This window comes from Cyphomyrmex costatus, unplaced genomic scaffold, assembly GCF_001594065.2.
Source record: "Cyphomyrmex costatus isolate MS0001 unplaced genomic scaffold, Ccosl1.0 scaffold254, whole genome shotgun sequence".
NCBI classification, from domain to species: domain Eukaryota; kingdom Metazoa; phylum Arthropoda; class Insecta; order Hymenoptera; family Formicidae; genus Cyphomyrmex; species Cyphomyrmex costatus.
The window spans coordinates 170,906-198,003 of NW_017276629.1; the positions used below are offsets into that span (position 1 = coordinate 170,906).

The window sequence follows — 27,098 nt, forward strand, 5'->3', positions numbered from 1 at the left end:
ATATATATATATAAATATATAGATTATATAATGATTTTAAAGGTGGGAACATATGTCGAGAAAATGTTCTTATCAGAATTATCTGGCAATATCATCGATCTCTGTCCAGTGGGTGCACTAACTAGTAAGCCATATGCGTTTGTTGCTCGTCCTTGGGAGACGCGTCGTACTGACAGTATTGATGTTCATGATGCTGTTGGTAGCAATATAGTTATCTCTCACAGAACCGGAGAGGTCCTAAGAATACTACCAAGAGTAAATGAGGTAAATTCTTTTAATATATTATATATATGCAGTAAGAATGTAAAAGATGCTGAATTATGTTACACATTACCAATAATAATTAATGATATAATTTTTTTAGGAGGTAAACGAGGAATGGCTCTCGGACAAAGCTCGTTTCTCATATGATGGACTCAAAAGGCAAAGACTTATTACCCCAATGATGAAGATCAATGGAAAATTAGAAGCTGTGGATTGGGAAGATGCACTTATTGCAGGTAGGATTGATCAGTATTTATTACGCATGTACACTTAACAGATTCGTATGTGATAAAATCGTTCAGTAACATTCTTTATATTGATTAGCTGCTAGACCTCTAGTGAATATATCAGCGGACAAATGCGCCGCGATTGCTGGGAAATTGGCAGACGCAGAAGCCCTTATTGCTATGAAAGATTTAGTAAACAAATTGGGCAGCGAGGAACTAGCCACAGAACAATGCTTCCCGAAAGACGGATCGGGTATTGATCTCAGAAGTAGCTATCTTCTAAACAATACTATTGCGGCAATTGAAGACGCAGATATTGTAATACTAATCGGTACGAATCCAAGATATGAAGCACCACTCATAAACACACGTCTCAGGAAGGGCTACTTACATGGTGAACAAACAATTGCCTTCATTGGCCCGGATGTAGACTTGACATATGAACATGAGGTACTATCAGCTTTTATTTATTTTAGAGAAACAATGTGTAGATTATTTTACAAAATGTAATTTTTTTTATATAGCATTTAGGAGAATCTTTTGATATAATAACAAAATTACGAAACGGCTCGCATCCGTTCTGTGCAACTCTGAAAGAGGCTAAAAAACCACTCGTTATCTTGGGCACCGACCAGTTGACTCGACAGGATGGAGCTAAGATTCTCTATGAAACGCAAGCATTAGCAAAGGCTTTAGGAGATAACTCAAAAGTGAGCCACTACTGACTTTTGTATAGCTATCTTATAGAAATTATATTATATATTTTGTCTTAGGCTCCCCAGGATTGGAAGGTTTTGAACATACTGCATACAAACGCATCTCAAGTCGCCGCCTTGGATATCGGTTATGGTTCGACTGTAGAAGAAATTAAAGAACAACAACCAAAAGTTCTGTTTCTTTTGGGTGCTGACGACGCAAATATTAAAAAGGAAGATTTTCCAAATACATTTATCATTTATATAGGTATGTATACAACAACTCTAAAGAGATATGTAAAATTAACTATATTTATATTCTAATATTAATTACAAATAAATCATGATTGAATATCATTTGTAATTCTAGGAAGTCATGGTGATGCTGGAGCAGCCATTGCGGATGTTATACTGGCTGGAGCAGCATACACTGAAAAAGTCGCGAGTTACGTTAACACAGAAGGTCGCTCCCAACAAACGTGCGCAGCAATTACACCGCCTGGCTTAGCGCGACCAGATTGGAAAATTATTCGTGCTCTTTCCGAAGTAAATGAAGTTTTATAGCAAAATCTTGCATTACGCTTGTTAATTTAAGTCAAGGTATGAAATATCGCATGTTTTTGTTAAATTGTTATATAGTTGGCTGGAGTTACTTTACCCTATGATGATCTGAACGATGTAAGATCCAGACTTGAAGAGGTTGCACCTCATCTAGTCAGATATGGCAATGTTGAGCCAGCTAATTTTTTTAAGCAAGCTTTGGAAATAGCTAAGGTTTGTATCTTGTGATTGGATAAATATTTTAAATACAAAGTAATATTATCTTTACATATTGTTTGTTATGTACATGTAACATCAGTCTGGAGGATCATTTACATCAGACCCTGTGGACATCAAACATAAAACGTTGGATCAGTTCTTCATGACTGATGTAGTATCACGAGCGTCTTTAACTATGGCAAAGTGCGTTCAAGCAGTCATGAAACAACGACAAAGTGCAGTATAAATCTGTATCTGATATTACATTAGATAAAATTCTCATCTGCTAGTTATTTGATATTATTGGCTAGATATTACAACATTTCGCAGCCAATGACAAAAGAATTAGATACATTAAAAAAAAAACATTAAGATGTATTAATAGAGCTCTATTATACTTTACTGTATATTAAATTATTGAAAATGAGAATTTACAAATGTTATCCCTGTCAGTTCTATTAATTGTACAATCGTAGTTAGAATAAGTTATTTAAAATAAATATATTAAAAATACATTTTTTTTGGATAATTCTTTGTAAACATCGTAAACATTGCACTAGATATCAAAATGTTGAACGTAGGAATGATTGGCGATTTCTTCAGTTCAAATGTAATCTACTTTTACAATTACATTATTTTTTATAAACTGTCTATTTCATTAGAATGTTAAAACGTTATTACATTAGAATGATATATATAGTTCAATTTACTTATATATAACTATTCATCGAATTTATACATTTTAGCTTATAGAAACCGTGATTGAACATCATTTATACAATTATGTGCACATATTTGTGTACACATTTGCAAATGTGCAAATATACACATATTTGCATATATGTATATATTATGTTTACATCATTTAAGATACTTTAAATGAAATCTTATAAAATGTGAAAAAAAAAGTTGCTTATTGATAAAAGAATTGGTAAATGAAGATTCTGTTATTAATTTATTTGAAGGAACGTCAATTAAAGCTTAGTTACTTGATTCTGGTTGATCATCTGTGTCAAGTTCACCCGAACTTTCATCAGATTCAATCTAAAAAGGGAAAAGATACTTATTTTACTTATCATATATTATATGAAGAACAGCTTTATAAAACATACCTTGTCCCCTAATTCAATTAATCTTTCTTTATACAGTGAAATTTTACTGTCTTGATCTGTCAAGAGTTCTAAAAGAGCCTCTTGATCTTTCTTCAATATTTCAAACTCATCTGTCTTCAATTTTAATTGAGATTCCAATTCTGATTCCCTGTTTTCTTTATCCTTTTCATTGTGCTGTTGCATTATGTGCATATATTCAGTTACACGATTTTCTAAATCTACAACCATTGTTTTATACGTTTGTAATTCTTTTTCCAAATCTTTATTATTACTAGAAGTACTTGTTTCTTTTCCATCTCCTATATTAGCTTGTGCAGCTCGAAGAACCAAATTTTGATCTCGTAAATGACTAACGGTTGAACGAAGTTCTTGTATTTGTGCCTATAGAAAAATGTAAAAAATTTTTTTTTAATATATTCTATAAATTTATAATTTTCTAAAAAGAAATTTAATCCCTACCTCAAATTCTTGTTTTTCTTTTGTAAGAAAATCATTAGCTTGATTTAGCCTTTGAATTTGTATATCCTGTTCTCTAATAAGATCTTTATATTGTGAAATTAATGTACTATCAGGTAAGTTCATTACAGATAATTGATTTCTGTTTTCATTATTAACATCTATCACCGATTTTATTATAATACCTAAAAAAACGAAAATCTTATTTGTTTCAAAAAAATTGTCAACATTAATTTTCTTTATGATTGTAAAAAATTTAAATATTTGACGTATTTAAGTACCTTCCAAACTTTTTAACAGCCTGCAAAATTCATGATCCAATAAAAGTTCTGATGGATTCTTAGCTGAAGGCTGTGGATGTTTTAGTGTTCGAGAATATATTTCGTGTTTGGCAATACCACCGATTGCATCTTGGAACTTTTCCCAACCTATTCTATTCTCTATTAAATTGCACACTTTTTCCTATAAAATAATACAGTTAAGTTATTAGTTGCACATTAGTCACTTTATATATTGGATCTATACAATTATTGGTATTTACTTTTGTATAAGTAGGAACGCTATCATCATTGAAGTATACGCAAATACCGATAAGCAAAGCACACATACTTTGCAGTAAGGTCTCTTGTAAATCATCATTATTTTCTTGTGATGACAAAAGAGCTGTTAAATATGCTACTGAAGAGTCAATAGCTAAGAATGATTTTACTGCGAGTGGACAATACGAAGTCCATCGACAAAGCAGAATCAGCAGGCCCAATTTACACTGCGTTTTGTTACCCTGTTGCAACAACATAACGCACTGTTGCATAAGCGTCACTGGTGGTTTTCCAATATTGGTTGCAAGAAGTACTCTTAAAAGTTGTTCCTTTTGACTTATATTCTCAATCAGAGCGTGAGATAATGCCACGGCGGAGAACCAATTTGACAAAGAATCTATAGAGAATAGTCCACCACACAACAACTGTCCTAACAACAGATATATGTGAAATAGTCATGTGTTATTTCAGTTATCAAACATATTTATCTAGAATTGGAGTTATTTTTTTACATTATACATTTATAAAAGAGATTATGAACCTGTAGTTAATGATGGTGCCTCATTGCCTTGTGGTAATAAAGTCTGGACTAACTGTGTCTGTCCTACCTCGTTCTTGTACAGGAAGCATTGAAAGCAATATAATACCGAACATCGTAAAACAAATGGTTGTTTTTCATTCACCATAGACATTAGTAAGACGACAATAGCCGGCCTATAATATACTTATGTAATTTATAAATCGTTTATTACTCTGAAAAATATTCATGTACGCGGATAGAAAATAAGTAAAAGCATGTATTCAAGATATACCTTGGAGGAGTACTCGGTGCCATAACACCCGCCAAAAATTCTTGATTACTAGCATTTCCTCTTATTACTTCCGCTACAGTATTAATGGTCTCGGTTAATACATCCGCTGGCACGCCACTAGCCATCAATATATCACACAAAGCTTGTAATAATCCGCATGCTCTCATAGTTCGTTGACAAGCTCCAACTGCCTTCATATATATAATTGTTTAGCTATTATTTAAAGATACATACATTGGAAATTTTATGTAGTGCTATATTATTTTTTACCTGAGCAGGAGCACTCGGTGCTACCAATGCTCGTACAACTTGTACCATGCAATGAACATTAGATACTTTCTGAGGACTCCATCCACCAAGATTATTATCTTCCATTTCATTGGGAATTTGAAACATTGGTGTTAATTTCTGAATGTAGCTACCTGTATAATGCAATGCAAAAATTATTACATAACTATAAGATTATTGCCAGAAAGATTCAATCGCAAGTATATTACCTTCTTTAAAGAAGTTTTGATTACTAACATTTCCTTTGAGAAGATTTAACATTAATAGAAGACAATCTTCCACAACAATACCACCATCTGCGTTACCCTCTTGCTCAATAACATCAAATATACGATCAAATGCATTTTCAAATGCCACTATTTTTTGTATGTTAGCATTTCCTTTTGTTAACTGGAAGAGCAGCAATAAGACCTATATAAAAGATATATTATAAGCAAAACATTCTCATTATTTCCTGAAGCTTTCATTGATAAATTCAGCATACATCGTTGCGTATAACTTCTCTGTTATCACTCAGCAAATCCATTAATTTAGAAACACCCATAGGACTGACCAAGATTATTTCCTGAATATCTTTAGATCTGTTTGCTAATAAATGTGTCAGTAGCTTTAGTGCTGGCCATCTAACACGAAAGTCAAACTCTTCAAGAAATGTCAGCACCAAACTAATGCTATCTGGATGCTTGATAAATATTTCTGTAAACTGTTCTCCTATCTTGTTCTTGGGACCGTGTTTATCCACTAAAATAATATAAAGAAATTAGATATAAAATCAATTATATTAAAAAAAAAATTCAAAATGTTCTCTATGACTGAAATATATACTTGTTATATTTAAAATGAAACAAATATAATCTTAATTTACACCAATTATTGTTTAATACTCAAACCAATGAGCAACTTTCAATTAAATTATTTTAATTTTAGTGATACATATGATATAAATTCTATAGTTCCTGTTATGTATACTATACTTTACTGACAACTGACAGTAATATACAAATACAGCCAAAAAATGGGTCTTCAATCCTACCCTCTTCATCAAACACTTCAGGATTTGTAATATTGCAAAGAGTGTCCAAGGCCAAGCCAATTATTTCACAATCTGTTCTATCCATCTCTAGCACTTGTCTCAATGCATCCATTCCCTGAGCACCCACTTCAACACGATACGTGCGAGATAGTGCCTTGAGCGCACGGCAAGCATCTCTTCTATCATCCAGCAGACTAGAAGATTGCAACCTGTCTACTAGTCTCTCCACCTGTATCAAACATATAAATATTGCTAAAGCAATAGCACCATTACATTGTAAATTATTTACAATTTAGTTAATCAATAGAAAACTATTGATAATCAGCAGCAATGTAATCACACGGAAATGCACAGCGTTTATTCAAATATAGGAAAGTAATTTGCGTGAAACATGTATTTATTAGTTCCACTCACTGTATCGGCACCCGTTGGCTGTGTACCAGCGGGAACGGTTCCTAAGACAGATTTCAGACTGCTTTTAAAATATTCCATTTTTTTTCTTCCTCTTTCGATGAGCTCTCCAGTTTGTCAATGTAAACTACACGTTACACGTCGACATTTTAAATCCAAGAGATAACCCGATTACCTCGATGCCGCTTACGCGCTTCACCTCAAAAACCTTGAAGCGCCATGAAACTAAAGTAAATGACCACGTTGAACAGGTGGAGTAAAAGTGCGGTAGGTGGAAATTGATTTACCCATTTTTAGTGTTAATAAATAATTTAATTCTTTTAAGGTTATGAGGTTATCATGATAACAAAAGATATGTAATTGAAGGGTTAAATTGTTTATTAATACTGAAAATTACAAATTAATTTGTATTTAATCACACTCAAGAGTGCACCAATAGAAATATGCATCCAGAACTGTCCAGAACTGTCCAGAACCACTCACTGAGGGTGGCGCTGGTTGGTTGCTGCTCCCGGCTCCGCTGCTCGACGTTTGCTGCGTCCGATGAATTTAGCGTAAAAAGAACAGACCTAGTGACACGATAGCGTCTCTCTCTCTCTCTCTCTCTTTTTCCGAACGCATTTATATTTACCAAAAGAACGAATCACGAAAATCTAACCTATTATTTCATAAAACTGAAATGTTATTTATATATATTAACAAGATGTATCGTTATCGAATATGCTTAAGTATTCTTGCTTGTAAATCCGTTGTATGAGAGAACGCAGAGATTATATCGAGATTTGCTGTCATCATCTTTCTTTCTGCAAACATCCTCATCGTAGATACGTTCCAAGAACATCTTTCGGCAATTAGAATTACTAGAGTCCCTCTGTAAGAATTACGTTTGTGTACTACAAATCTCTTCGAATTGATAAAATACTCTCGAAAATGTTGCAAAAGCCTTTAATGGTTGCACTTAAAAAAAGGTAATTGTAATAACATGATCTTTTAAGTTACTCATAAAATTAGATTTGTATAACCTCGATTTTATTCTTTTAACAGAAAAAAAATACACATACGAATGAAATGTCTACATTCCACAGAAAATTTATATATATATATATATACGCACATATATTTTGCTTCTTATTTTTCAGCTCAACTCGTTCGCAATATCTCAATGCTTGGCAAAGGTGTAACTTTTCCTCCCAAAGAATACCTCCTGACTTAAAGGAGAATTACAAGAAAACCGTTATATTATTTCCACCGTTGACAGAACCCGTTCCAAATTTGCCAAAAGCTGTTTACTCAACTGTGAAAGAGGAGCATCAAACAACACAGATTACTATTTTACCAAATGGCTTAAAAGTTGCATCTGAAAATCGATTTGGACAATTTTGTACTATAGGTGGTGAGTTGAGCATATAGATATTAGAATGAGCATGGGATATTATATGTAGCGTTTTTGATTGTAATGAGTTTGTATCAACTTGGATTGGATTAAAGATGTTATATGATGTACTATTGATAGAGCATTGTAACATCAATTATAATAGAGTATTAAACCAACCTAGGTTGGTACAAACCTGTTACAATTAAAAACACTAATAAACTTGTATTAGATTTGTGTGTATAGATATGTGTTTATTTAGATTATTGTATTATTTTAATTTTCAGTCCTTATTGATTCGGGTCCGCGATATGAAGTGGCATATCCTAATGGCATCTCGCACTTTCTTGAAAAGTTAGCATTTGGTGTAAGATTCTTTCATTACAAGTATTATTATTAATATCTTGGTGTATAATAAATGTTATTATTAATATTTTAGTATGTAATAAGTGTCAAAGATCATTAATCTGCATTTGTATAGTTTATTTAATAATTTAATTACTTAATTACATATTCCTTGTCTTATAATTAATGATCTTTATTAACTTGCATAAGTCATAAATAATACATAACTATATACAAAATTATATTATACTAATTGTTACAGTCTACAAACACATTTAACAGTAAAGATAAAATAATGCTGGCATTAGAAAAGCATGGTGGTATATGCGACTGTCAAGCGTCTCGCGACACATTTGTCTATGCAGCATCGGCAGAACGTCGCGGATTAGATATAGTAACTCAAGTTCTAGGTGATATTGTCTTAAGACCTCAAATTACTGAGGAAGAAGTGAGTATAATGTTTTATACATATTTTACAAAAAAATATTGTTGCATCTCATGTTATTTAATTAAATTACAACCAATGAAAAATTGCCTTTAACGAGCTGGATCTTAGGTGCTATTATAATTTCGTGTAAATTTATATATTGCGGTAGTTCCATACAGAGAACAAAAAATTGTTCGGCGTACGATTTAAAAGACTACATACGTAATATATTATATAAATTCACACAAAATTATAATACCACTTAAGATCCAGCTCGACTGTTAAAGGCAATTTCTCATTGATTATGTTTCTCACATGTATAGTCCTATAAGATTTAGTATTTAAATGTTGTTTAATTAAATTATATGTGCACATATTTATATGAAGCTAAATTATTTTCAGGTACAAATAGCTAAACAAACGGTACATTTTGAATTGGAATCTTTACATACCAGGCCAGAACAAGAGCCTATATTAATGGATATGATTCATTCTGTAAGTTCAAAATAATAGTTCTAAATATATCCTAATGGAATTATAAGTGTATTTATTATAAAGGAAAGAAAGATGTAATTATATATTATATTGGTAGGCTGCGTATAGACAAAACACATTAGGTTTACCCAAGATCTGTCCAGAAAAGAATATTGAAAAGATTGATAGGAAAACTTTACATACGTATCTCAAGCATCATTATGTACCAAATAGAATGGTAGTTGCTGGAGTTGGTGTTGAACATGACGACCTGGTCCATGCTGTTACTAAGTAATAATCATAAATTCTCTATATAGATTAAAAATTTATTAAATAATTTAATGCTTCTAAATTTATTTAAAAATATTTTTTTAAGAATTTAAGTAATTTATAAATAGTGTCTGTAATGTAGTAGATTTTTCAATGTGAGAATGTATTTTAGTATCATTTTTATGTAATATGTTGTCATGTGTGATATATATATATATACTGATATATAATAAACATTTTTGAAACCTTTTTGGTTACATAATAATAATAATAATCTTTGATTTAGATATTTTGTAGATCAGAAACCTATTTGGGAGGAACAATCTGATCTTATTTTTCCAAATAATGCAAATACTGTTGATATGTCCATTGCACAATATAGTGGAGGATATATTTTGGTATAATTATTCGTATAAAGTATATTAAAATAATTTTATTTTTATTGCACGACTGAAAAAGATAAATAACCAATGTGTGTTCGTGTTTTTAATAGGAGGAATGCAATGTGCCAATTTATGCGGGACCTAGTGGCTTGCCCGAATTATCACACGTTGTAATAGGTTTAGAGGGCTGTTCTCATCAAGATCCAGATTTTGTTGCTATGTGTGTGTTAAATATGATGATGGGAGGCGGTGGCAGTTTTAGTGCTGGTGGTCCTGGAAAGGGCATGTACACACGTTTGTACACCAATGTGTTGAATAGGTAAGATTAATGTTATTTATTCATGTTTTATAAAGGAAGAAGTTTTTATATAATTTATAATATAAAATAATTATATCTTTTTACTCCATATATTTTTATATCTTATCCTATTAACTGGTAATTAAAATGTTATAAAAATTAGTAAGCTTGTAATTTATATTTATAACAGAAATATACAAGTAATAGATTGCAAATTATATTTGAATTTTTTTGAAAATTTTAATCAAGAACGCTACATTAAGAAAACTGTTGTAGATATCATTGGTTATACAGTGCAACTGCATACAATCATGCTTATGCAGACACTGGTCTATTTTGTATTCACGCTTCATGCACACCGTCTCATGTCAAGGATATGGTAGAAGTAATTGTACACGAGATGGTCACCATGACAAGCGGAATCTCGGATAGCGAATTAGCGGTATGATATTGCTTCACATTTCTGATTCAATTATTAAATATTAATCGTATTTTATACATATATTTATTACATTTTGGGATTTTATCTTTTGTGTAGAGAGCCAAGAAACAATTACAATCGATGCTGCTTATGAATCTAGAACAACGGCCCGTTGTATTTGAAGACATTGGTAGACAAGTCCTAGCGACTGGTACTAGGAAACGGCCAGAATACTTCATGAAAGCTATTGGTAGTTCTGTAAAGTGTTCTTTACAATTTAATAAAATTCCAGTTTTCAATATTTATAAAAAACACAATGTTTGCAGACGGAATATCTAAGGATGACATCAACCGAGTAGCGCGACGTTTATTGAAATCGGCACCTTGCTTAGCGGCACGCGGCGAAGTGAAGGCTGTACCTTCCATGGCGGATATTCAAAATGGTTTGCTTGACGCACAAGGTCGGTTACCTGGTTCTCGTAGCAGATTATCACTTTTTCGTTAAAATCGCATAAGATATTCTACCAATCTTTTTATCTTAAATAAATGTTACTTATTCACATCCAGTTGTACATTAATGAGAAACACCGTACATTCAATTTTATATTAAGTGAATCTTGAAAATACAATATGGAATTACCAAAATAACCTGAATTTGATTACGTTAGGATATCAAAAATTGTAATATATTAAAAAAATAGTATTATTGAAGATTTTAAATAATATATAATATGCAAAATGTTCTTTATGTATACTATCTAGATTTTGTATATATATATATCAAATGAAAAAAAAAAATTAATAAATTAGGCATGCAAAATAATTCGTTTGTCATTCGACAGCATGAGAAAGAATAAAGACTATGCCATTAACCAGAAGCGTAATGCAAGATACACAAGATTAATCTCGCGCTAATTATGACATTATGTTCAGTAATGGATCTTATGTGGTGGAATCGCAGATGGATGTTAAATCGATTTAAGTTTTGATATACGACAAAATTAAAGCTTTTAATAAACCAAATTTCTCTGATTAAGAAGTCAACTTGTATCTTAGGAAATTATTAAAAATAAATATTTGTATAAATTATATATATATATATATATATATACGCAATTATAATTAATAGATTCATCATATTTTTTTTGTACAGTTCCTTTATTCTTGATCGGTTAATACACATAAATTTGTGTATATATTGCAAAAATAATCTTGAAGGAAGAATGGTTACACCTCTGCTTCCTCCAAGGTTTTGAGGAAAGATGCTTTCTTTTGGGCCACGCGATTTTTCCTCTCGGACAGAGACAATTTTGCGCGATTCCATCTTTTCTTGATAACTGGTTTTTCTCGCGTGACTTTCGTGTGTTCTGGATTAGCTCTGATAGCTTCATGGGCCTTCTTGTATATATTCTCAATCTATTAAAAAAAAAGTTTTATTTATAGGGAAACCTGGTGTTCCTTTGACCATTTGAATTTATAAAAAATCTATTGGATATTTGTAAAAGTAAGAATATGTAATTTGTAGTATGAGCACCAGAGGTGTTTTATAACTTACAATCATAATAATGAAGAGAATTATACTCCTATGAAAAATAATTTATTGTTTTCGCGAGTGTTCGAATGAAGTAATTTCAATATGCTTTTTAATTTCATAAAATGTTGTATATGCATTTTGTTTTATGTTCGAATTGCTTAAAATGTTAAATAGATATTCAGAAAAGGTTATTTAAAATTTAATACCATTAATCTTAACTTATAACTTATAAAAGTAATAACAAATAAAAAATGAGCAAGTGTTGTACCTTTAACCAAAATTCAATTTCTTTCTAATGTTAAAAAAGCTAACAAAAGATAACAATTTAAATCTATAAAAAATATATGTTATTGTCAACATTTCAAAAAATATTTTAGAATTTTTTTGAATTTTTATCAAAATATAACTTGCAGAAAAAAAAGTCAAAATTGGTCAAAGATACACCGTCTATATTTTTTATCTTAATTACCTATATTTACGCAATAGTATGTGTGCGTGCGCGCGCGCGTGTAACACAGGTTTATTTTAATAAACACATTAATATATGCATTTACCATTTAACAACCAATGAAAATTCCTATTGTCCAATTGCGACGCTATGTAGACTTGAATAGTCTAAACAGCAATTTTTAATTGGACGTATGTGTATTGAAGTTGTAAATATATTCATAATTGTATTGCAATTACTTACATCATTTGCAGAGATACCATTTTTAATATATTGTGAGAATTGCCTCTTGAAAGCTTCATCGTCCTCCTCTTCCAAAGTTCTCATATAGTTTGCAACATGTTGAGCAAATATGTGTTGACGATGCACATCTGCGTTGAATGTTTTTGATTCGACATCATAGCCAGGGAATCTCTTGACACTATAACACAAATCATGTTATTCAAGCGCAGCTGAAATAATAAAGTATTCATGAAAAATCATATTAAGACATTTATCCTATTTTATTTTACATGAAATTTTACAACAGTCATTATCAAACAAAAAAAAAGACAAATTTGAGAAACTTAAATGATGCACATGTCATAAACTAACATGTGTTTTATGTCTCATTGAGCAATTATTGTACAGAATTGATTTGAGATTTTATAACTTGTATTTTATTCGATTTTATCTATAAGAATAAAAAGAAGTACTTTTGAAGCTTAAATTATCAAATTGGTATAATAAATTAATATAAAAAATATAAATAATCCTAGCTTCTTAAAAAGCTATTAAATAAATTCCATGTTTCATTATAACAATTAATATTGTTTTATATAAATATTTGATAGTTTTTACTAATCAGTTTACTACATATACACATAATAGAGAACAATTGTGTTTTATTTATAGAAATATTAAAAGTGAGCTAAAGCAACATATTAAATATTGCATAAATACATATGAAAAATACAACAAAAGTATGTAACATTTTTTATTACCTATGAGGTATATTAAGACCACCATCAACCGCGCCTTTCATAGCACCAAAAACTCGGGCGCCCGTCGTAGTACGCATTAATCCAGTGTCCAGGTAACATCTGAAGGCACCTGGGCCATCGTCCAATTCCTCGACATTATACTCATCGCCAGTTACTTGTGCACTACCCACATATAAGGTGTCTAATCCCAGCTTCTTAAGAAGCTGTAACAAAATTTTTATGTTTGATTATAATTGTTGATATTATTTTATACAAGTTTTTTTTGCTAGTTTTTGCTGATCAGGATACACAACAGGGAACAATCGTGTTTTCTTCATAGAAATATCAAAGCGAGCTGAGTAGATCATCATGTTAATAGCATATAAATATACAAATATAGTAAAAAGAGAAACGTTACTTACTCTCCTAGCCAGGAGCAAACCAGTGCAATAAGCAGATGCATAGTTGGTAAGACCAACTTTAACTCCATATTTTGGAAGTTCATGGCTGTAAGCAGCACATACAATCCTATCTCCTTCAATTCTTGAATAGGCAACCTTACATAATATATGTCATTAAATGTAATTATCTTTACATAAATTTGATATATATTTCATAGAAATCATAATACTGTTTCCAACCAGTCGAGTCTTTTTTTAATTCAATTGAATTGAGGTGTATTGTTTTAAATTACCTGACATGTAATATCCTTATTGGACAAACGTACGATCAACCTATACTTAGGTGTATTATACTTATTCTTGTCCTGAATAGTCAGTCGTTTACGAGCATAATAATCAGTCTTTCCTTCACGACGCCTCTTGAATTTAACTTGGTACCGTTTGAAGTACTGCTTGTTCTTGACTACTTTGACAAAACCCTATAAAGGGGAATGTAATTATTAAAATAAGAATGAAAATCAAATGTTTCAAGTTGCTCTCTACTTTATTCAGAATAAGTCCACAGGATAAAATTTTCTTTTCATTTCTATATCAAAGTGAGCTGAATTTTTCATCATAGAAAATTTATATATATTCAATATTCATACTGGTCTGTATTCAGAACGCATTTTTATTGATAAAAGAGCGCTTTTATCTCAGAAATTCTATAGTATGCATAATGAGAACTATAGCATGTTAGAACATTAACATTGTTGAAAGCGCATTCTGAATAGAAGCCATTATCTTTTACTAATAAATGTATCATTTGCAGTATATTTAAATCATATCTAATAATATATCAGCATTATGTTCATAATTAATCTTAGGCTTGTTCTTTATTTAGCTGAACTTCTTGCACCATTTATCTCTTCTTCTTCTTTCAACATGGAGAGAAAAAGAAGATAGACCAATTATAGAAGTTTAGGTAAAGAAAAAGATCTTTTATTATATGTAAAAATTTTTTTTCCATGTGTAGCAAAATGTAAAAATATTCACAGAATGTGTAAAAACATGATCTTTAAATATAAATATTTAAAAATATGTTTTTAAAAGTGTTAAAACTATATATATGAAAGAAATTGTCGAGAAATCGACAGGCATTTGTTCTAACCGTTCTAACCATGAGGCAAGCGAATCTCTCTGGAAAACAAGCATCTCGCTTTCTTGATAGTTTTCAATTAATTATTTGTGTATATTACAGTTTACCTTATTAAATAAACATGATATTGAAAAAAATAACTCACCATTTTGTTAAAATTTTACGAAAAATCTAATTCCCGAAATGACCCGTGTCCGCAGTGTCCGCACAGTAACGAAAATGAAAAGATGGAGGATGGAGTCAATGGAGAAAGAAAATGTAACAAAATGGCGTTTAATAGAAGGACAACTTATGGTACGTTTCCAATGAGCGCGCACGCGTCGCGTCGTCCGCCGCGTTACGAGTTAACCAATCAAAACATCCTATTTTATTGTATCATTTGACGCGCGACTCTTTTGGCTCTCCAGCAGACTGGACGCGGAAACGCTTGCCGCGCAAAATGTGACACGGTAGCCAATGAACATGTTAGGAGCTGTAAGCTCATTGTAAGGGCTGCGCAGAATAAAAGGAACAGGGAACAGAGAAGACTCCATGTATGTGGTGTGTGTGGTAGCAATTAATGTACTAAATAAAAATAAATTTCTAAAAACAGTATAAGTTTGTTACAGTTGGTTTTTACTTTATTTATTATTTGTACATATTTTATTATCTGTTTATACAGTTGTAGAATTATACGAATTTTACCTCAATTATGTCTAATAAATCAAAATTCTTTTGCATATTAAACATATTATGTACATAAAGACGTTATAAAAAATTATCTAGTTAAAAATTATCTTTTATATACATGAACTGCAATAATAGTATATTTACACGTTTTTCATGAATTTGTATATAGAATGCATTACTGACATATCATCTTGTTCTACTAACCACTGCTTCAGAAGACTTTCGATTCTCTTGGCATCAATCTGAAATAGTGCTGCTAATAATAATAATAATAATAATAATAATAATAATAATAATAATAATAATAATAATAATAATAATAATAATAATAATAACAATAACAACAATAACACAACAATAATAGCATGGAAAAAAAATTTTATACGCTTTTGTACAGTATAATTTTTATGGAAAATAATAAATATTTAATAAGTACCTTATTTGTATCGATATCGGTAACTTTCAAACCTTTCATCAGACCAGTAATATCAACAATCCACATCTGCTCGCAAATTGTAGCAACCCACAAGTTGGATGTTAATCGACCTATTATGTGTTCACTTTCAAAACCTGATCTGTAAATTAATCAATAAAGTGTGTATCAGTATATAAAATAAAAGATCTTACGTTATATCATTCAATCTTTAATAAGCTCAACCTTGTAATTATCTTAGCTCTGTCGATGATCCAAGGTACTATTGTCCTCATATTTAAGTTTTCTTTCTTTTCATTTTTCGTGTTTTTCATTTTCTCAAACAATTGCAGAAGTCTGTTCTTATTTTTTTCTGAGATTATTTTATTTGCATCGACTTTTTCCTTAGCCTTTTCACGTCTTTGATGTTCTTTTTCTTCTTCTTGCGCAATATCGCGATAATAACCACGTTCTTCAGATGACAATTGCTTCCAAAAGTCGGTAATTTTTCTTGCAGTTTCGGTTGCAGTTGTTAATGTAGGATTTTCTTTTGCAACTAAACACAATATAGTTATTAATATTGTAATTTTGAATATTTCATATATCTATGTGATTTATTATGCATTTTATATACAATAATTATTATATATACAAGCAATACAATAAATAATTTGGATCATATACCTTGTAATCTAACATGTTTTAAAAATTTAAGATCTTTGTGATCAACATGTGCTCTATCTGATTCCAATATTTCATCAAGTTTATTATTTAAGTTGTCATTTGATTTCTCAATGGCAATATCTGATTTGATATCTGTACCACCCTGTTGCATTTGACAATAATATTAATTGTACTATAATTCCAAGACAAAATTAAATTAAGAAAGATTAATAAACATTCTAAAATTATTGGAATTTCACCTTGAGTCCATTGACATGTCCTTTACTCCATGTCTCCATTGTAATTTGCTTTTTTTCTTGGATGTTTTCTTTATTCTCGTTTTTATTCATGGAAATATCAGAATTTCCAATTTCTTCTGTAAGGTCAAAATCTTCACCAAGATCTACTACAGGTAGTTGACTCAAAGTTAATTTTTCGTCTATTCTGTAATTTACGTTAATATTTATGTAGTTATCCAGATTCTTGTATATCATAACCATCAGTATTTTCCATTATCTAGATAAAATTGTCTAGATAAAGAAATGTCATCTAGATAAAGCAATGTCTTTATCTTATCTTTATCTAGATAATAAAATTTTGAAATGTTCTTGATTTTTCATATTAATATATCAATATTATGACCATCTAGATGATTATCTAGATAATAAATCGGACCGATCCTAAAACACTGATCATAATATTGATATATTAATATGAAAAACCAAGAACATTTTAAAATTAATGTATCAATTAATAATATTCTATATGTACTAACATCTTATCCATAATCACAGTTGTGGTAGGAAAGGTATCATTTGAATCAGAATCACTCAAATTAGGTGGTTGTATATGAGTTATTAGAGTCAATTCCTTTTCGTGATGTTTCTGATTACGAGTCTCATTATCATTCTGTTGCTCATTTTGAAGAGATTTTTTATGTTCGTTACTATCACTAATAAGTATTGATTTCTCTTTGACAATATTTTCTTGAACATCTCTCTCTTGTATTTTTCGTTTTTTGCATGCAGGCCATTCAACATCAGCAATATTGTCATTTAAATTAGATGCATAATCCTCGTAACAGGCAGACGTGTCTAACGACAAATTTTGTTCAGTGATGTCTGTAGCTTTAAGTCCATAGAATTTTCTTATACATTTATCTACAGCATTAAGCACTTTATTCTATAATATCAATTATATAATTTGTAACATTTATGTATGTATTTTGTTTTACATTTTTTAAAGTTTTGAAATAAAGATATTTATCTAACCATTATTTTACATATATCATATATTTTATATAAGTAATTTACTTAAGTATTACAATTGTTTTATGAAAAAAATTAATATATTTTTCTTTAATATTAAATACAATATTATCTAAATTTTTAATCTTACCTGATCTTTGAAAAGAATTGCATCTTTATTTGGTTCTAGATTGACATCAATATCCATTGGGCTCAAAGTAATATACACAAGAAATACCATTTTCTTTCTATATGATTCTTGTTCAAAATATTGTAATATCAGATTGTTTACTAACTATGTAAATAAAAATATATATGCTTTTTTATTATCTTATTATAAATTATTATTATTATCTTATTATGAATATTATATTATTTTTATGTGCAACAAGATTTGTAATAAATTTAGTTTTTATTTCTGAGTTTAAACATAATAATGTTTAACAGAACATACCTTTTCAAGATCTTTATGCTTAATAGGCCTATTATTTACAAGAATATAGTGTAAATCAGAATGAGAAATTTCTGATAAATCCTTTACCTTTCTTGAAGGCAACATTAATTCTAGAGTAAACTGAAAAATAATGATATAAATCACAGAAGAGTTGTTAATTGTAACTAGATGTATCTCTCTTAGGGCCAATTGTTTCATCTTTCGGTAAAGTTTACCTGTTAAGTAAATCTGGCAATCCGCACACGCGATTGAATAATCTTGCTACTTACCTAACAGGTAAACTTTACCAAAAGATGGAACAATCGACCCTTGGTTGAATAACAATAACTTTTAAACAATTTCAAGAATATACCTACCTCTATATCCTTAGACTCAATCCATTCCATGCTAGACATAATTTTTCTACCAAGTATATGATTCATAGCTTCTTTGATATTATTTAGACTTGGTTTAGTAAATATAACATTATTATTTACTCTAAATTGAATTCGTACATTTGGTTTACATATCCCAAAGCATTGCATTAAAGTTTCCAATAATTTGATAGTCTGATTAGCTTTTTTCATATTCATAATTATTTGTCTTCTTACAGGCACTTGCTTAAATAAATTTCTTACCTGTACCGTAGTACCTGATATACAATAAATTAGTACATTTTTTTACGAATACATACAATGAGTATTGTTATATTCACATTATGACATATCTTACAGAAGTTTAAGAACTGATAAGTTATCTTTTTACCTATACTTCTATGGCAAGATTCACTGTTTACAATTTGTCCATCATTATTCATTATATATGAAGTTCCAACATTATCTTCTTTTGTTTTTGTTATAATAGTAACTTCTGCTACTGCACATACTGCGCTAAGCGCTTCTCCTCTAAATCCAAATGTTCGTAATACATCTAGAAGTGATACAAGACTAGAGATATAAGAATTTGCTTCATTACACTAAGTCTGTTAAAGTTCTTGCATACAGGTTCATCTTTCTTCCTTTTCTCTCCACTTTGGAAAGATAAAGAAAAAAAATTAATGATGCAAGAAGTTTAGTTCTTATCATTACACTGTGGTTTAAAAACATTTCCACCAAATAAAATATTAGTCTAGTTTTCATTGAAGTCATCAGATTCAGTTTTATTTTGATGGAGTACACAGTACTGTTTCTATTAAAAGTAGAGATCTTGTAGATTATAAAGCAGAAATGAAATAAGTGTAATCAATGAATTTCCATTGATTTAAATTTAGATTCTAAAAGAACGTGTTGAGTCTACCCCAATAGGTGTGAATTAATGATTTGATGGAAATTAGACTAGATTGTAGATTGGATTGCAAGCCTTACTTAGATCTTCAAAATTTGTTATTTTAGACGTATAGGAAGGTAATCCCATGAATGGTGTATCCTCCTTAGATATGCCGTAACCATTATCTTTCACTTCTATTAAAGATGTACCATTATCTATCTAAATGTAAATAAAGGTACATAAATATATATAATAATATATCGTACTTCCTTAGAAAGCATCATGCAAATACATAAATATATGACATTATATTGGCTTACATACAAGATTAATTTCGATATTGTTTGCATCAGCATCGATTGAATTTTCTATTAATTCTTTCACTACGGCGTACACGGATGTTATTATTTGCGTAGTGGTAATTAATTTTACTGTTCTTATGTCCAGTGCCAAAATCGGCATCTTTAAATATCATCAGATGAAATATTTGCGCCGTGTTCTTATATTTTAAATGTCACGTGTGTGCATCGGCATGAGATAGCGGTTCTGTTCTAGAGATGGGTTATGGGTAGTTCGCGAACGAACGGTTTAAATGAACGAATTAATTCAAAACTAATGGCAAATTCGGTAGACTGCACTAGTGCGCACTGAGTTCGGCTCAAAGAACAAAAACAAAGGGCAGAAAAAATAAAAGGTTCTTTTTGGTTGAACTTTTGCACCAATTCATCATTTTTCCTTTTCTTTTCTCTTGGAGAAAAAAGGAAGAAAGATGAACTAGTGCAAAAGTTCAGTCAAAAAGGAACAGCATTACTGCACCTACATGCTGCAATTTCCCAAATCACCCCAAATCGAATTTGTACAAAATCCTGATTGCACGTGCAGATTTTAAAATTGTAAACAGTTGTAAATTTTAAATACGTGTCGTGACTTTAAGGTACGAAAGTCTATTGAAAGAAGACGAGAAAGAAGATAAAATACATACTAGTACAAGTGGAATAAAATTTATATGAAATGTACAAGAACTACTTATCTTGAAAAAACTGCAGAGAAATCAGCAAATTTTGAGAATTAGATATATAAAAAAAGAAGTATTATTAATTGATTCAAGGTTTTTTTCTCCAACATTGTGTTGTCATCTCGCGAGATCAAGTATATTATTATTGTGTAAGTGTATTGTGGTTAGGAAGAATTTAAAGGACTTTACACATGTAAGGTATAAACTGTTCCTGCCGTCAGACTGTGTGACTCTGCGAGGAGACGGTTGCTTGCTAATATTATGGACGATTCGAGACCTCGGTTCAAGTCCCGTAACCGGTGGAACGCTTGAAAAATTTTTTCTCGGCCCAGCTCTTACGAGCATAAAACTCCGTAAGGACGTAAAACGTGTAGTAAGCATAAGGAAATCGGCCAATTCTAATCGCGTATTCAACGTACGTTTATATCAAAATGGAGCAATTTAATATGCAAAATTTTCTCGAATTAAAGTCCTGCTGCGATAACTTAATAAAAAATCCGAGTAAAGATTACGCACGTAGAGTCGCAGAGATAGCTAGTAACATTCCTGATAAAACTATGCACGAATTGTCAGCGTACTGTTTACTTCCTATGATCACCATCTTGCAAAGTAATACAAGGTAATTTAGTAAAGCTTTCTTTTTTGTTATGTACAATTAAAGAAATATATATATATATATATATAGAAATACTTTGTCACAAATCATATATAAATGACAAATATATTTCTTCGTATACAGCATAATTGTAAAAGAGGAACTGATAAGAACTATGAGAGTTATAATACAAAAAACTAGAATTACAAAATTAAAAATCTTTTTCCATATTTATGGATCTCTGCTAATTCAGATTTTTGATAAAAATCAACCTAACCAAGGTATCTGTATTGAAATAAATATATGTTATAATCAACAGTATATATAATCTAATTATTCATTTAAATTTAACAGTGATATTATTTCATGAGGAACTTAAGGAAGCAGTAGCTTTATGTATTAAAGATCTCATCCACCGAAGCATTTCTGATGTGATAGAATCACTTTATACTAAAGAAAATATACTGCAACTTGGTCAAGGAATATTTTTGTGTCTAACAATTGCAAGAACTGAAAAGTCATATTCTGTAAAGTAAGTATTTAAAAGATATACAGGGCTCTCCCAGGTTAAGTTTAGCGGTTTAACCCAGGAGTATCCTGTATATTGAGAATAGTATTATTTTAGTTTTATTAAGTTTTAGAATATTGCAATCCTGGATGGACCAAAGCTTTCAACTAATTTCATTATAATTTCAGTTTTTATGGGAAAGAATTATGTAAACTCTTTATCAATTTATTTTCTCAATTTCTACTTTGGAAGATATTGTTTCTAAAATTTATATTACTGCTTGCAAGATTCTATATCTTCTCGAAAACACCACAGTACAATTTATTTAATTTCAGTTACTTTCAGATTAAATTTATGTCTATTATTTTATTTTTATTATAGTGGAATATTTTCTACTTTAAAAATTTATAATAATATATGAGGGGGTAGCAAACATGGAAATCAAATTGATCTTTTTGTTTCATTACTTTAATACTGACAATGAGTTATCTAGCGCGCGCGCGCACATACACACACACACACACACACACATTTCAGTTTTATACTACATCATCTTAAAATATATACTAGCATTGATTCAAATTGTTAGATTAGCTGGACTTGATGCAGTAATGGCTTTGTGTCATATTGATGATGAGATGGATAAATCTGACATCATTATACAAGATCAAGTAGCAAATACTGTTATGGCATTTTTCCCTGGTATTGTCGGTGGATTACAGGAAATAGCAATGGGAAGTGAAATTCAGAATCATAAAATTACAATGGTAATATGAAATTTTTACATATAATTGAACTATTTTTAAAACACTTCAATAGAAAGATTATTTAAGTTATACAGTAATTTTAAATATTATACAATTATATTATACAATCATAGATAGCAATTCGAGCATGGGGGAGAATTATATCTCTTGTAGTCCATGATAAGGATGAAAAAAACACTGAAGAGGAGGATACTTTATCCATAGAAACATTTATTAAAAAAGATTGCAATATAGCCACTAATATATCACATAATGTGAAATATAATGAAAAATGCAACATAGAACATAATTTAAAAGAAGCTACAAGAAATAAAGAATGGTTCAAAGCTGTAGCTATTAAGCTTGGCTCTTGTATAAAATTGTTAGACCAAGTTAGAAGCCATTCACACTACAAAGTTAAGAAAGAACTAGTTGAAAGTATTAGACTTATACTTGAAAATTGTCGCAGGTAAAAAATTTCCTTTTGTGTTTCTATTTATTCTTGTCTCTACATTTTATAACATTTAAATAAATATATACATATTTTTTGTAGGAATATGAAACCAAATATTATGACACTAATAGATTATTTGATTTCTCTGTCTGAAGACGAATCTATAGAAGTTAGTGAAAAAGCGCACACTGTGCTGCATACAATAAGTGAAAATTACATGCAAAATCATGATATGAAATCATTAATCGATTCATTAGAAGATAAGTTTTATAGCTTACTTACAAGACTGCCTACAATTATTAGACGATCAAGTAAGATCTTTCTCTTATAGTATGAAGTTATAAAAATTTCTTATTTTATGTTAGTAAATATAATATAATTATTAAACATAAATATATAGAAAACTTATGTGTGTGTACCTTTCTGTATTTTTTAGATGATAACGAACAATTAGTATATTTGAATCAATTCGCTGGCTATTTAAGATTATTTGGAACGCAAAGATTGCCTCATATTATGAGATCTCAAGCTCACATGCAAAGATTACTTTTAGCTCTTGTATACATTATGGTCATAGATTGCAACAACGTGTCTCTTCTACAGACAGCAAACGTAAAAGATTTAGATGATCCTGCATATTTTTATGGATCAGATTTGTGGAAACAGTTTAAGTTTATTAAAAGTAACTTATGTAAAGAGAAACTTGTTACAATATGCAAGTTGCTTCAAGAATTTGGAGATTTCAGAATATTAATCGATACTATTCTCGAATTTATGATGGATGCACCACAACACAGAAAAGAACTGAGTTTACTACTTAACTGGATCTTAGGTAGAACAAACAATGTATATGTATTTGAAGAAGTATTTACTAATATAGGCTTTTATTAATATTTAAATTTTGTTTTAGTTTCTGTTAAAGATTCATCTTCTTCATATTTATATAAAGAAATCATAGATTTTTACATAACACAGGAAGTATGGTACTTGCCTACAGAAGTAACTGAAGATACTCCTTTGGTACAAGCACAGAGCAATATAGTGCAATGTTGCCTTTTGACCGAAGGATTAGGTCTTATAGCACAAAATTTACAACTTGACTTTGATAGGTATCTTCTGAAAATCTTGTACTTAATTATTGAAAGAGCAGGTATGTCGTTGACAATGAGAGAGCTTAAATCTTTTTACAAATGAGTAAAAATTAGGGATAATTTTTAGGTAGTGGAAATGGCTTAATCAGTTATATTGGAGTGTGTACTCTCGAAAATGTTGCAAAAACACAACAACACAAAACGATCGGTGATCTGCTACGTGCTAACGTAGATTATTTTTCTTATCACATTATAATGAAATTACGCCAACTAAATCGTAATCTTGGCGTATTTGACGTTATTAAAGTTGTTATGAAGTACAGCAGAATGGATTTTTTGCCGCATTTAAAGGGAATTGTAGAAGATGTACTTAGGCAACTAAGTACTCCTTATCGCCAAAAAGACACTTATTTGTTCTTGAAGATATTTCACACATTTATCATATGCATAAAAACGTTAATAAATTGGGACGATACAAAAGTAATAAAAGAAGATGTACGAGATACAAGTAATTCTTCGGAAGCAATTATTCTTTCTTTGTTAGAATACTATAATGCAAAAAAGATAGATGAAAAAATAGAGGATGACATTGAAGAGATAGAATCAGATGTAAATGTACCAGATACTGAATTACCAGAAGAAATAAACGAAGATTACTCAGATTCCAATGCAAAAGGTATATATATATATATATATTTTTTTTTTTATAGATCAAAATAAAATTGATTTATTATTCGTTATATGTTCTAGATAAATCTGATAAAAATTTACCAACTCATATAAAGATAATCATAGAAGTTATGAAAAGTTGTATACACTTTCTACCTTTGAAGGATGTACAAAAATCATTGATGGCAATGCAAACGCTTCAAGAAGGTTTACCGATATTGGTTGAATGGGAAAATGAACTATTACCTCTTGTGCATCAGTTATGGCATCCACTGATCGACAGATTCAACGATGAAAATGTACTTATTATTAATCATGCATGGCAGCTCTTGCATGTACTCGCTAACGTATCGAATGACTTCATCAGAAGCAGAACTCTACGGTAAAATATCTTGCGCATTTTATTCTAATATATTGTAAAAAAGTAGTTATAATATACATCAAATGTGTATCGTAATGCCATAATTAATCTTTTATACACAGAGAAGTGTTACCATCCATATTTCAATTCCTGGATAAGTCCTCTAAAGAAAGTATTAATAAAAGCTCGGTAAACATTTACAAATTTACACAAATTTACAAATCTCAATACGAATTGTTATCTACATTGGGAATAATCGCAAGGCTCCTGAAATTATGTGAACATGAATTATGGCAAATATTAAGTAATACACAATCGTACCTTAGTACACGTCAACATACTGCATTACAGGTAAAATGAAGATAGAAAGTATTGTATATTTTTGTATATGCATAAATCTTTAACTGTTTGTTATTTAATTAAAAGGTGTGCTGTGTAAAATTGTACAAAGACATTGCTGATTATAACGGAGATATCGTGTGGGTGAAATGTCTTAGTATTTGGAATTCAAAAGTTGCACGAATAGCATCCGATGCAACATTCAATATGAAACATTTGCTGGTATATTATCACTTAATTATAAAATACTACAATTTTTATGAATTAAAATCTAGTTTTGTGTAATGTATTATGTTATTTTACTTTTCAGATTTCAGATGTTGCTCCGTCAAACGAATATTACAAAAATATAAATGAAATCATTACATATATTCAACAGAATATTCACTTGAATATATAAAATAATATATGAAAAGCAATTGTAATAGTCTTAAAAATGTGATAAATACTAAATCAAAGATTTCCAAACAAAATTCAATTACAAAATTCCTTTACATTTAATTGCAAATATTAATTATTTTAATATTAATTCATCAAGTAGAAAAGAAACAGATTGTTGGATTTATTTAAATTATTTAAATTATCGAATATTTATATATATTTATAGTATATATTGTACGTAGAGAGAATGAAGAATTTTGTGACAGAAAATTTTTATTTGTACATAATTCTAACATTTTATAATTTTTTCACAGTTTACAATAACTTACATACAATAACTTTTTTTACACACACACTATCTACAAAGCGATACATTATAAAACAAAAATGTGTAAGGTGCTCTGTATGTATGTGTATGTATGTATATATATACACACATATATATATATATATGTGATATACATACGTACATATGCCTTATGTATAGATCTATAGTATTTACATGAAATCTTTCCAGTTTCAAATTAACTTCAACATATATGTAATAACAAATACTGCATTCTTGACACATTCGTATGCGTGCGCACCACACACAGGCACGCACGCATGCACACGCACACACCTCACTATAAATATTATATATTAATTCAACTCAATATTTATGAATTCCAATATTTTATACATGCTAAATCGTTTTTGTTCGATTTAAAATTGAGAAAAGCTAATTAAATTACTAATTAGCTTTTCAATCAAAATAAAAAATTTGGAATTCTTGAACATTTCCTTAATCTGACAATAGTGTACTATCTCAAATAAGAAAAATGCACATATAAATGCAACGTAATTATAATATAATCTTTTTCAACCTGCTATTTCGAAGTATTTTTAATTTTAGTGTCTTAATTTTTTAAATTATGTAAAAGTGTAAATAATGAATTAATGAAAGTTAAAAGTTATAAATTAAAAGTTCAAGATGTATATATGTATATATAAAAATTGTTCAACTAAGCAATAAGAAAATTTGTTGTTTTCTAAAAATTACATTTCTTGTAAATCTTAATGCTGTTAAGAAAATTTGTTATAAGACATTTTGTAAGGAATTTGAAATATACAAATGTGTAAAATGCATAAACATGTTACATGTGACATTTCATTATAAAGAATTACGAAGGTGCAAAAC

The 27,098-nt window shown here is 29.8% G+C and overlaps 5 protein-coding genes across 6 annotated transcripts in view; 3 read left to right on the forward strand and 2 right to left on the reverse strand.

The window, feature by feature from the left end:
- The window catches only part of ND-75 (NADH dehydrogenase (ubiquinone) 75 kDa subunit), a 5,069-nt gene extending 2,694 nt beyond the window's left edge, over nucleotides 1–2,375 (forward strand). For both annotated transcript variants that reach the window (XM_018540521.1, XM_018540522.1), the window contains exons 5-12: nucleotides 43–264; nucleotides 365–500; nucleotides 589–941; nucleotides 1,016–1,201; nucleotides 1,265–1,454; nucleotides 1,557–1,732; nucleotides 1,826–1,960; nucleotides 2,046–2,375. In XM_018540521.1, the coding sequence (XP_018396023.1) occupies nucleotides 43–264; nucleotides 365–500; nucleotides 589–941; nucleotides 1,016–1,201; nucleotides 1,265–1,454; nucleotides 1,557–1,732; nucleotides 1,826–1,960; nucleotides 2,046–2,192 (1,545 nt within the window). In that variant the 3' untranslated portion in view covers nucleotides 2,193–2,375. The remainder of the gene's footprint in view (nucleotides 1–42; nucleotides 265–364; nucleotides 501–588; nucleotides 942–1,015; nucleotides 1,202–1,264; nucleotides 1,455–1,556; nucleotides 1,733–1,825; nucleotides 1,961–2,045) is intronic.
- A 486-nt stretch (nucleotides 2,376–2,861) lies between these two features.
- On the reverse strand, nucleotides 2,862–6,785 carry p115 (general vesicular transport factor p115). The gene is made up of 12 exons (XM_018540552.1): nucleotides 6,600–6,785; nucleotides 6,186–6,414; nucleotides 5,637–5,893; nucleotides 5,362–5,563; nucleotides 5,135–5,286; nucleotides 4,865–5,055; nucleotides 4,594–4,766; nucleotides 4,055–4,482; nucleotides 3,795–3,975; nucleotides 3,517–3,698; nucleotides 3,058–3,438; nucleotides 2,862–2,989 (listed from the first exon to the last, which is right to left on the reverse strand). Exons 1-12 carry the CDS (start codon nucleotides 6,675–6,677, stop codon nucleotides 2,927–2,929), a joined length of 2,517 nt encoding a protein of 838 aa, XP_018396054.1. The 5' UTR covers nucleotides 6,678–6,785; the 3' UTR covers nucleotides 2,862–2,926.
- Nucleotides 6,786–7,312: 527 nt separating this feature from the next.
- On the forward strand, nucleotides 7,313–11,172 carry LOC108774442 (mitochondrial-processing peptidase subunit alpha). The gene is made up of 11 exons (XM_018540547.1): nucleotides 7,313–7,564; nucleotides 7,736–7,989; nucleotides 8,256–8,335; nucleotides 8,576–8,761; nucleotides 9,143–9,235; nucleotides 9,333–9,505; nucleotides 9,771–9,882; nucleotides 9,978–10,186; nucleotides 10,442–10,607; nucleotides 10,704–10,836; nucleotides 10,913–11,172. The coding sequence occupies exons 1-11, from the start codon at nucleotides 7,527–7,529 to the stop codon at nucleotides 11,089–11,091; spliced, it is 1,623 nt and encodes a 540-aa protein (XP_018396049.1). The 5' UTR covers nucleotides 7,313–7,526; the 3' UTR covers nucleotides 11,092–11,172.
- Nucleotides 11,173–11,736: 564 nt separating this feature from the next.
- RpL5 (ribosomal protein L5) lies at nucleotides 11,737–20,428 on the reverse strand. The gene is given in 14 exon segments (XM_018540614.1): nucleotides 11,737–12,002; nucleotides 12,812–12,989; nucleotides 13,552–13,754; nucleotides 13,953–14,087; nucleotides 14,225–14,410; nucleotides 16,175–16,313; nucleotides 16,397–16,706; nucleotides 16,835–16,976; nucleotides 17,074–17,257; nucleotides 17,589–17,995; nucleotides 18,515–18,634; nucleotides 18,871–19,145; nucleotides 19,259–19,423; nucleotides 19,858–20,428. Coding segments are annotated over 14 exon segments (2,997 nt in total). The 5' UTR covers nucleotides 20,222–20,428; the 3' UTR covers nucleotides 11,737–11,813.
- On the forward strand, nucleotides 15,577–25,937 carry Tti1 (Telo2 interacting protein 1). Its single transcript, XM_018540500.1, has 14 exons — nucleotides 15,577–15,602; nucleotides 20,996–21,393; nucleotides 21,514–21,650; nucleotides 21,724–21,901; nucleotides 22,467–22,644; nucleotides 22,758–23,092; nucleotides 23,177–23,388; nucleotides 23,514–23,909; nucleotides 23,988–24,227; nucleotides 24,296–24,844; nucleotides 24,919–25,219; nucleotides 25,321–25,549; nucleotides 25,625–25,759; nucleotides 25,848–25,937. Exons 2-14 carry the CDS (start codon nucleotides 21,206–21,208, stop codon nucleotides 25,935–25,937), a joined length of 3,168 nt encoding a protein of 1,055 aa, XP_018396002.1. The 5' UTR covers nucleotides 15,577–15,602; nucleotides 20,996–21,205.
- Nucleotides 25,938–27,098: the final 1,161 nt, after the last annotated feature.

Bases quoted from the DNA above. Each gene is read 5' to 3' on its own strand.
- Tti1 (XM_018540500.1), top strand. From the start codon at position 21,206: ATGGAGCAATTTAATATGCAAAATTTTCTCGAATTAAAGTCCTGCTGC. The intron at 23,910-23,987 runs GTAGAACAAACA...ATTTTGTTTTAG, and splicing joins ACTACTTAACTGGATCTTAG to TTTCTGTTAAAGATTCATCT. The intron at 25,220-25,320 runs GTAAAATATCTT...TTTTATACACAG, and splicing joins ATCAGAAGCAGAACTCTACG to AGAAGTGTTACCATCCATAT.
- p115 (XM_018540552.1), bottom strand. From the start codon at position 6,677: ATGGAATATTTTAAAAGCAGTCTGAAATCTGTCTTAGGAACCGTTCCC. The intron at 5,894-6,185 runs GTAGGATTGAAG...ATATTATTTTAG, and splicing joins TGAAGTGTTTGATGAAGAGG to TGGATAAACACGGTCCCAAG. The intron at 3,699-3,794 runs GTACTTAAATAC...TCGTTTTTTTAG, and splicing joins GCTGTTAAAAAGTTTGGAAG to GTATTATAATAAAATCGGTG.
- LOC108774442 (XM_018540547.1), top strand. From the start codon at position 7,527: ATGTTGCAAAAGCCTTTAATGGTTGCACTTAAAAAAAG. The intron at 7,990-8,255 runs GTGAGTTGAGCA...TTTAATTTTCAG, and splicing joins ACAATTTTGTACTATAGGTG to TCCTTATTGATTCGGGTCCG. The intron at 8,762-9,142 runs GTGAGTATAATG...AATTATTTTCAG, and splicing joins CTCAAATTACTGAGGAAGAA to GTACAAATAGCTAAACAAAC.